The sequence below is a fragment of the Alligator sinensis genome, unplaced genomic scaffold (genome assembly GCF_000455745.1).
Source record: "Alligator sinensis unplaced genomic scaffold, ASM45574v1 scaffold2034_1, whole genome shotgun sequence".
NCBI classification, from domain to species: Eukaryota; Metazoa; Chordata; order Crocodylia; family Alligatoridae; genus Alligator; species Alligator sinensis.
In genome coordinates, this window is record NW_005843368.1 from 48,301 (window position 1) to 58,206 (window position 9,906).

The 9,906-nt window shown below is 46.8% G+C and overlaps 1 protein-coding gene across 1 annotated transcript in view; it reads left to right on the top strand.

Moving 5' to 3' along the window:
- The first annotated feature begins 8,953 nt into the window (after window positions 1–8,953).
- Window positions 8,954–9,906, top strand: part of LOC102372276 (mast cell protease 1A-like) — a 5,023-nt gene continuing 4,070 nt past the window's right edge. Inside the window, exon 1 of the mRNA XM_014527219.1 lies at window positions 8,954–9,080. Coding sequence (XP_014382705.1) covers window positions 8,954–9,080 — 127 coding nt within the window. The remainder of the gene's footprint in view (window positions 9,081–9,906) is intronic.

Genomic DNA, 9,906 nt, shown 5'->3' on the forward strand with positions numbered 1-9,906 from the left:
GCCCCCCAAATTATCTCAAATACTTTCACAGGGGAAAATATTTGTCATGTTTCTTGGAATCTGTGTCCAGCCATGACTAGTCCAAGGATCCATGCTCTGTCCTGATGAGGAAGGTGAAAAGTCCATTGTGGTCCTTTTCAATCTGATTTGCAGGGAAATTTCTATCAAACATGCTGCTGGGAAGATTGCAATCTGGAAGTATTCAGAGGGCCCTACCCGCAAGAAAGATAGAAGGAGGGAGCTTGGGTGAGCGTGGAAAATTTCTGCAACCGGGGAAAAGGTTTGTTTTCAAAGCCCAGAGGCAGGCACTGTTTACTTTCATTAACCTGTGGGAAGGTGCTGGGTTTGTTTTTTTTTCCTTTGTGGTGGGTTGTGACCCAGGAGTAAATTGCCACACTGGTGATGATTGAGTGGCAGATATGGTGGATGAGTCTGGACTATTAAGTTCTGTGGATGAATTTACCAAAGAAGCTTCAGTTAATGGGTTACTAGCCTGGGCTGCAGCCCGATGTTAAACTGGTTGTTGCTGATGTGGGAGTCCCAGGAGAGCAGGGTTCGAACAAAGGTCAAGGATATCCTCTGCTGGCTCCGACGGTGGGGGCACCCCAGGCAATGCTGGATACATCGGGGCGGTGGCCGGCATGTAATTTGGGGGAGCAGCCAATTTCTCCTGAACAGCTTTTAACTGCTGTTTTAATTTTTCTTGAGAGTCTTTTAGATTTTTAGTTTGAGATTCTGTCCGCCTTTTGGACATTTCATCATACCAATAAAAGAACGCGTCCCACTGGTTTCATGGTGTTTTGGATCCACGGGACTCTAAAGCCCCTCTTAAGTGCACTATTTTATCCTGATCAACTGTTCCTTCCTGTGGAAAATGCTTCACAGGATCACCCTTAGTATACCAGTTCCACTTATCCAGGTACTTGCAAGCCTCGGGAGAATAGCGTGTGTACATAAAGTACGCCGGAGTCCACTTAGGGGGGACTGGAACATGTTTTGTCTAACCTGTTCCCATTTTCAGTCACACAGGGAGACATAGGAGAGGCTTATTTAGGATGTCCAGGCTGCTCAGTGCCTTGCCCCGCAGTTTTTCACTGCCTAGACAAAGGCTTCTGACCCGACACCGGCTCATAAAATGGGAATGGGGACGGAAACACAAGAGGGATCCTTTCACTCCTGCTCTCGGCAGAAGCTACTGGGACAAGGGGTTTGGAAAAGACAAAATCACTCAGACGCCCTGTCCACTGGGTCACGAGGTTTCAGCTGGGCCCCCTTGCTTTTGACGCTACCTTTTTAGGCAGAATCGGGGTGGCTAGACCCAGCCTTAGTCCCAGACCTGGTCAGTGGCTCATTTTTCTAAATGCACACACACACACATTCAGTCAACCAGACCTCCTCCCCCACACCGCCTTAGTTAATTAACTACAAGCCCAATGTGCTGTTGGATGAAGGTGCTTCAAACAGTTTCTCCCTGAATAAAACATACATTACCAGACACAAAATTGGATCCTTTACCAGACAGAAAATTTTAGCCGGCAGTAAGGTTCAGACTGACCTGTTTTAACAAGTTTCAGATCCAGTTACCACAGCCAAGTTGGGAGCCTACAGGCAGTCCTCCTCCGAAACCCCAACAGAGATTTTGAATTAGGTCTCTTACCTCTCAAGTTTGGCACCTCGTAGTTGGTGGGGGGGGAGGGGGCAGCCCACAGTCCTCCTTCCTCAGCACATGTTCTGGATCCAAGTCATGGCACCAGGAATTGTCGTGGAAACACATACAGTTTGGGGTCAGGTCAGCAGAAGCTTTTATTCAAAAGAAACTACAGCTGTAGAGGGGACCCCAAAGTGACATGGATTTCCCAAGCACTTGGAAGGGGTTCCCCCCAAGAGCAAAATCAGGAGGCTTATATACTTTTTAACAGTCGCTTACAATCACGTGATCATATAGTGAAATTAGCTAGGAAAGCAGCTACAAACAAACATTAGCTCATTCTGCTTTGCTGTTATCAGGATGGGAACTTATGGGGGAGGCGAGGTTAATTCACAAACCTCCTTCTTGCACCTGGAAATCAGAGTTGTACATACTTTTTGCTATCTTCAAGGTCACGGTGAGCGAAGCAGTTGCAGAGGAGTTACAAAGAACAAACACATTCCCTCATCTGTTCTACTGTACAGAGCCAGCAATTCCCCACAAAGCGGTTATGGCATCTTATAACTCGTATGATCAAAGTTTAAAGCGTTTATTTTTTTTTCTGATTCCACACATGTGATTAGTCTTTATGTTCAATAACCATAGTTTCCAAGCCTGAGAGCTTCACTACACCTCACTGTACCCCAAAACTAGTATGATTGCTATAAAGCATTCACTCTAAATAGACCTCTACGGTGCTCTACCTTAATAGCCCACACTGTTAGCAATAGCATGATGGAGGAGGAATTCTGGAGGACTCCTCATTTCAGATCACCGATTGGAAGGAGGCAGAGGAACACTGGTAGGTGGCATGGGGTCATCATCAAACATCATGTCACGGCAGAACAAGATGTTTTCCTTTCCCAGGCCAAGTTGATACTGCCATATGTAGATCTTCTCATTGGGCTTCAGGGTCAGGTTGACAGACTTTTCCACTTCAGTGGCTTCACTCCAGGTCTCCTGCTCTGTGTTGACGCTGCACCCACCATATTCAGTAGAGACGGAGAATTGATACTTGGAAATTGCTTCAGTCAGGGCTCCTGACTGGTATGAAGCTGAGATGCTTATTTTCCAGTTGTGCTCCACACTGCTCATCTTCTCCTTGGTGTAGCCCACCTTCCTGGTGATCTTCTTGTCCCAGGTGATGGGTATGTTGGAATCATTGGAGATGGTCTTGATGGCTTGCCAAGTGCCAAAACAAGAACCATGTGTAACGGCTAGTCCCCCTGGAAGAAAATTGACAACATCGGGGTGGAAGGAGTAAGTCACAGAATCTGTGTTCTTATTGAAGTTCGTGCTTCAGTAATACCGGACACCACATTCATCATGGGGCTTTACAAAGTAGTAGTAGTCCTTGACGCCCCAATAATAGAGACCGTGCCTACACATAGGGTGCAAAGTATATTCAACAGCATCACCATCAGTGTTCATATTGGTGACCCTATGGGTGACACCCTTGTTGTTGTAGATGATATAGAAGTGTGCAAAGGCTGAGAGGTAATGGTCTCCTCCACGGCAGTTGGGATGGAGATTGTACACAACAGCATCTGCATCGGTGTTCATGTTGCTGACACGCCGATAAGCTCCTCCTTTGATGATGTAGAAAAGGTCATCCTGGTGGGCAAGATAGTGCTCCCCACCCTGGCAGGAGGGGTGCAGGCTATACACATTCAGTTCGTTTCCTTTATTGAAATTGCTCGACCTCATGTAGCAGCCCAGGTCAGAGCGGATGATGTAATAATAGTGATCTACACCACAGAAATCAACTCCGGGAGCTTTACTCTTCGGAAGTATTCCAGGCATGGTGAATGGCACTGAAAGATAAAACTGTTTCTTCCTATTAATGATTTCTATTACAGGTGCAACACAATGCTCTCTGCCCAAAAGAGTGGACAATCTAAATAAACAAGAGAGATAAAGACATCTTCTTCTGGCCACAGCTCAGCAACACTTACAGTGTGCACCAGTTCCTACTTCAGAGTAGGTCGGGAGTGGCCTTCCCTTTTGTAAGTGCCAGGACTAATTTGCTCCAGAAAGCAGTATTTTATAAAGTCACTAAATTTAGTCTCTGCATTTTAGCCTGAGGTTAGATTGACCCAGTCTATTTATGGATAATTAAAGTCACCAATTATTTATCTGTTTTCAGCTTTCACAGCCTGTCTCAACTACTTCAGCATTTCTAGCTAACTGCTGCTGTCCTGGTCTTGGGGGTTGCTATATCCCCAGATGTTTTCTACTGAAACACAGAATTTGCATTTACAGAAATACAGTACCTATCTTATCAGTACCTATCTTATCAGTTAAAACACTTTATCCTATTTGATTTGATGCAGATTTTGATGTAGAGAGCCATACTCTTCAACATTGTGAGCTATTCTATCATTCCTGTATAATTTTTATCCATCTCATTGATTTTCCTCTTTGCACCAGGTTTCTAAGCTACTTATTATCTCAAAATGATTATTATGTGCTACGCATCCAAGTTCTCCCATCTTGGATGTTAAGCTTCTGGCATTAGTATAAAAGTCCTTATAATTATTAGTGTTATGGGGATGGCTTCTTGTGTGTGACCTTTGAATCAGGAAATGTATATGTTTACATTAGGCTTCTCTGTGTTTTACCTGAGTACTCCCACCCTGTTTCTAATTGCCATTCTTTATGGCTTCACTGCTATAGGGCATATCAGTCCTAAGTATGTACGTGCTGTTCCACACTTATTAGATTTCCCCTAGCTATTTAACAGCTGCTCTACCAGTGTGAACTTGGGTGCAGGGGTAGCAAATTCAGGCTATAGCAGAAGCGTTCAAAGCACAGCCCTGTCAGATTCCAACACATCTGTGACTTCTGCTACATACCTTGTCAGAAGAACATGCAGAAGGAAGGATCTGAAACTGTGTGCAGGGGTAGCACCTTTGCTACTTACATGTGAATCCCACCATACCTGTAGGATGTGCTAGGGCCCACAAACCCTTTCTGGCACCTAAATTGCTGGTGTACCATAACCAGATCTGGGGTTCTTGGGGTCAGTAGCATGGAGCATACACTCTGCTAATGAAGATCCAACTTCCTACAGGGCCAGATGAATTTGACAGCCTTGCTGTAGAGGTAGAAGAGGAGATATGTCACTGTATTTTACTCATTTCCACTGAATTTCATTTGCTCCTGCCTGTAATTTTTTTAAACTGTGCCAGCTACTGCCTTTTCCCTTTATCCCAGGTCTTGCTGCTAAATGCCTCACTCACTTTGAGATCCGGTTGCAGCACTTCATCTCTTCTTTGAAGTGGTTTAATCTTAGTTTTTAATGTCTGATATTTTTCAAATAGAAAATGAATAATGTGTGCAACCATGGGCCATCCCTGGGGCTGGTCACAATATTGGCCCACCCACCTGTCTAGGGCCATCTGTCCCTAATTTCTCCAATATGGAAATGAAAATTCATATTTCACAGGAGAGCTGAAAGGTGATGTGGTGACAGAGACATGTAATTTGATATGATCTAAGGTAGATTTGCCCCAAAATCCCACCCTAACCACAGCTCCTTATTCAAGGCGATGTACATAGGACTCAAACCTAGGGTGGTGTCAGCTGGCAGAATGGCATTTGAAAACCAAGCTTCAGGTTAGACAGGGGCCTGCCCAGGCATCTTCAGGAGAGTCTCCCAGTGCAGACATGTGTGGTTTGCAGTGAACTAAAATGGATTTTGCATGGTCGTTGCCAATTGAAAACCAAGGTTTGGTTTGGTTTGGGCAGGGCCCTGACTAGGCTTCTTTAGGAGAGTAAACTGGAGAGAGTGCTTTTGGACGTGCTTTTGGATAAAATTAGCCAGATTGTGCCTGATAATCCAAACCTGACCTCAGCTCTTTAGACAGTGCAATTCACAGAGCGCACCAGCCTAGGGAGGTGTGTAGTAGGCCTGTGCGAAGTGGCTAATATTCTCTTTGGATTCAGCTGATTTGGGGGACAGTGATTTGATTGGGTGATTCGAATCACTGTCCCCATTTGATTCGGGTGAATCTCTGAATCAGCCAGGCTCATCCCTAACCCCTCTCCCAGCTCCCAGCACTTGTTAAAAAAAAAAGCCCTGACTCACCAAAAAAAAAAATGAAAAACCCCTGGGTTCACCGGTCCTGCCAGCACGGAGTGATACCCACTGCCCCCCACTGCCCCGCATCACGTGGGGGGCTCTGCATGAGCCCCCAAAGCCCGAAGGCCACTGCAGCAGCGGTGAGTCCCAGGGTTATTCTCCGTTTGTTTGTTTTTTCCCTTAAAGGGCTGGAGCTGGCCTGGGCGTGGCACATGTGTGGGGGGGGAGCAAGGGTGGCTGGGGGGCCCCCCATGGTCCCCTCCCCCCTCCCCCAGCCCCCACGCCTAGTACTTACCAGCTCAGTGGCTGCAGCCCCTGGGGACTGCCCAAATCATCCAAGCTCTCCAAATCTTTTCCAAAGATTCAGAGAGCTCTGAATCAATTCAGGCCTTTTGGTCCCCTGATTCCCCAGTGCTGAGCCCATTCATTCACTTGGATTCCCCAGAAGTCATATCTTCATAGGACTGGACAGAAAAATGGAGTAATGCCACTTAAGATTCAAACTTTCTGTTATTATATATCTTCCATAAAGATATATCAGCATTTCCATAAAGATATACCATGTCACTTTGGAGTCCCCCCTACAGCTGTAGATTCATTTGAATAAAAGCTTCTGCTGACCTGACCCAAAAGTATGCTGCGTGTGTTTCCACGACACCAAGGAAGTGAAGGTGATGTCTCACTACAATAACAGGATATTTTATCTTTGACATAACACACCCTAGGGCTAAATGAAGGATCTATAGCATATCAATCCCCCCCAAACTACATGGCTTGGGCCATAGGTTATATCTCTGGGTCTCTTTATTAACTTTTGGAAGCAACCTGGAATCACACCTCACTCTGAGGCAAGGCTATGAAAGACAGGATGGGTCTATGGGACATGTGGAGAGCAGGGTCCCAGTCAGATGAAAAGCAGGAGAATGAATAGAAGGTCTGGGACAGAGAGACTAGGCTTCTGGGACAAGGGGCTGATCAAGGCAGGGGCTACATGGACAGTTAGTTTAAGCTGATGTGGCCATCACTTTGTCCTTATCTATTGCTGCCTTCTTCCTCAGGGTAGTGAAACAGGACCGGATAGCCGTTAGACACCCACTTTGGTTGCATAAGGCATTTCACCAGAGACACGAAACAGGCAAAGTGCTAGGAGAGAAAGAGCGGGACTGAGAGATAACAGCTGTCACCCACAGGTCCCTTCTCCTGCTGCCCATCCACACTCCCTCACCTGCCCTCAGAGCTGCGGGTCTTTTGAGGGACATGTCTCACCAAGCTCACCGGAGCAGCACAACCGTTTATCCCTGCAGCCCTGGCAGGAGGGGATCCCACAGACCCGTGCAATTTCAGGGGCAAGGCTAAGTCATTCAGGTGCCTTGTCCACCCTCTTGTATAACAGAGTGGAGAATTTTTGCTCTGAACCTCTTCATTTCAGTTTTCCTAAATGAGTGTGGGTGCTTGGGAATGGGTACTTGGAAAGTTGGATAGACAGAACAGTGCCAGTTGTTTGAAGCTGAGCATCTTTGTCAGAACAAATTGGCCTCATGGAAAGTCTCTCTCAGCCTGAAGCAGAGATGGGGGAGATATTTCTGGCTAGAGAGCACAACCTGTGCCGGAAACACCAGTACCTCAGGGACGGAGACCCCCCTCCAGCCATAAGGAGAACTCCTGCTCAGGCCCAGGCGTTTAGCTGAAGCTGGATGGCCCGCCCTGACCTTTGCAAGACAGTCCTAGATGTTGGACCTATTTCTCCAAAGAGATGTAGAAATCAGTATCCTGCCTTCAGTTTTGAAAGCTAAACCAAGCCTTTCTAAGTTTTTCACCAGGACAGACCATCTCCATCAGTGGTCTATGTGCCACCAGGGGGAGACGAGGTAACCTCCCACCTCGAGTACCCCCCTACATTAGACAGCATCAGACCTAGACATTAGTCTTCTCCATGGAGGTACTCCACCACTTTCCACGCTGCTGAGGACACACTACTGAGCAGAGGCTGATGAAAGCAATACCTGAAACAGCTGAGGGATTGTTTCAACATTGCCTGGTGTCACAGCAGCATATCACACTATGTGCTCCCAGTACTAGTAGGAGAGATACAGACTTTCCTTTCTCCCTTGTTGTTCCTTCTTCTCCACTTTTCCAGGTGTTTATCTAGTTTTGCCTCAGAGAAAATGGACTGGACTTTGACAACAGCAGCTGCAATGCCAGCTCCTTCCTGCTCAGCTATTGCTTCTTTTTTGTTGTTTAACTTTTCCAAAAAGGACCACTGCAGAAAAAAAAACCCTGGGGGGACAGTGGATAATAAACTGAGTAAGAGCCACCTGTAGGCCCTTGTTGTGTAGAAAACTAATGGACTGCTGCACCGTATTAGAGAAGCACTGCCAACAGATTTTCCCCCTCTATGCAGCACTGGTGAGGCCACATCTGGAGTCCAGTGTCCAGTTTTTGCCCCCCACTACAGAAAGGATGTGGACAGATTGGAGACAGTCTAGCAGAGGGCAGCAAAAATGCTTAGGGGTCAGGGAATGTGCGCACTCATGCACACACACACACACACACACTAAGAAGAAGAGAGCAAAACGGAAAGAGCAACTGAATTGGTACTAGTTGCATTTAACCAGATGTGCTGACAGAGCAGAAAGGATTCCAGATATGCAGGCTCCACGTATGCAGGCTCCAGGTGTGCAGGCTCCAGATATGTAGGCTCCAGGTGTCCATATCATTGACATGCATATGATTCCAGGAAGGTTCAAGATGGCCCTTTGTTCCAAATGTTCTGTAGTCCCAGGTGAGGAGAGATGCCTTATCTCAGAAGCAACTTTTCCTGCTCTCCCTGTTCTGGGGACAGAGTTTCTTGCATAGACAATGTGCTTCCCATTTTCTGCAGCCTCCTGCTCAGCCATCAGTGCAGGAATATCAAGGGGCACATGCCCCCTCCTTCTGTGCCCCCACCACACCTCACATATGGTTTCCTATAGGTCACTGCAGGACATTGGCTCCCCCGTCAGGGCATGTGGACATGACTCTGAGGTTTCCTGAGTTATAAAACCCCTGGGCTGAGGCAGAAATGCTGTCAGTCTCCTGGACTCTAATGATGCTGATGTTGCTCCTGTTCCTGCTCCCCACAGCTCTTCTGCCCCATGAGGCTGGGGCTGGTGAGTACAGGGTGGGACTAGATTATTAGGGAGATGCCCCTGACTCTTCGAAATCAAGAGTCCTCTCCAGAGTCAGATGCTTCTTTACAGCAGCTGCCTTGGGATCTAGCTAGAAATGAACTGAGGGCCAGAAGGGAAAGGAGTTTGTATGGGATTGGAGGTAAGAGAAAGGAGCAGTACATGGGGCCAGCATCACAGCATTTCCGATTTCTGTCCAAGGGGTCCAAAGAGCAATGAGATACTTGGGTGCAAGTCTGGCCAGAGGGGTGAGCTGGCAGTTCATTAATCCATTCCTCTTCCAAGTCCCAGGAAGTAGTCATAGATTATAATAGCATTTGCATCCTATGGGTTCTACAAAAATCATATGTTAAAAGTCCCTTTTAACTGAGATCTCTGGTGCAGCTGGCTCTTGGCATTACTTTTTCAGCTGTCTTGGAGATATGCTCAAAGAGTATACGTCCCGAAGTAACCATTGCGATCTGGCCTGGATAACCCGGGCCACTGCCCTGCCTTGCAGTAACTCCTGTTTGGTGTAGATCATGCTTTGTAGCAAAACAGTGGATCTTTATCTAAAAAAATTCATGGAGATCCCACTCCCTAGCCCTTGTTGAAGTGCTGCAGTACTTAATCCCTGTCCCCACTAAAATTGTTCCCTTTTGTCTAGCTTGAATATGTCCAGTTTCCACATTGAGCCACTGGCTCACCTTCTGCGCTTGTCTGCTGAAGCAACGAGCCCCTTACCAGAGTTTTGTTTCCCATTTGGGTGTGAACAGGCTGGGATAAAGACACTTTTTGGCCTTCCTTTTGTTGCTTGATGCTCTGTTGATGGATCTCCTCATGCTATATGCCACGAGGTTTATGTTCTGGTCTGCCATGCTCCTCAGGCCTTTCTGTGAACGGAACTATTTCCAACACACCAGCTTAATTTCTGCGCTGTCGAAACCATGCGTGTGTTGACACTGCCTCTGTACCAAGCTCAGGAATGC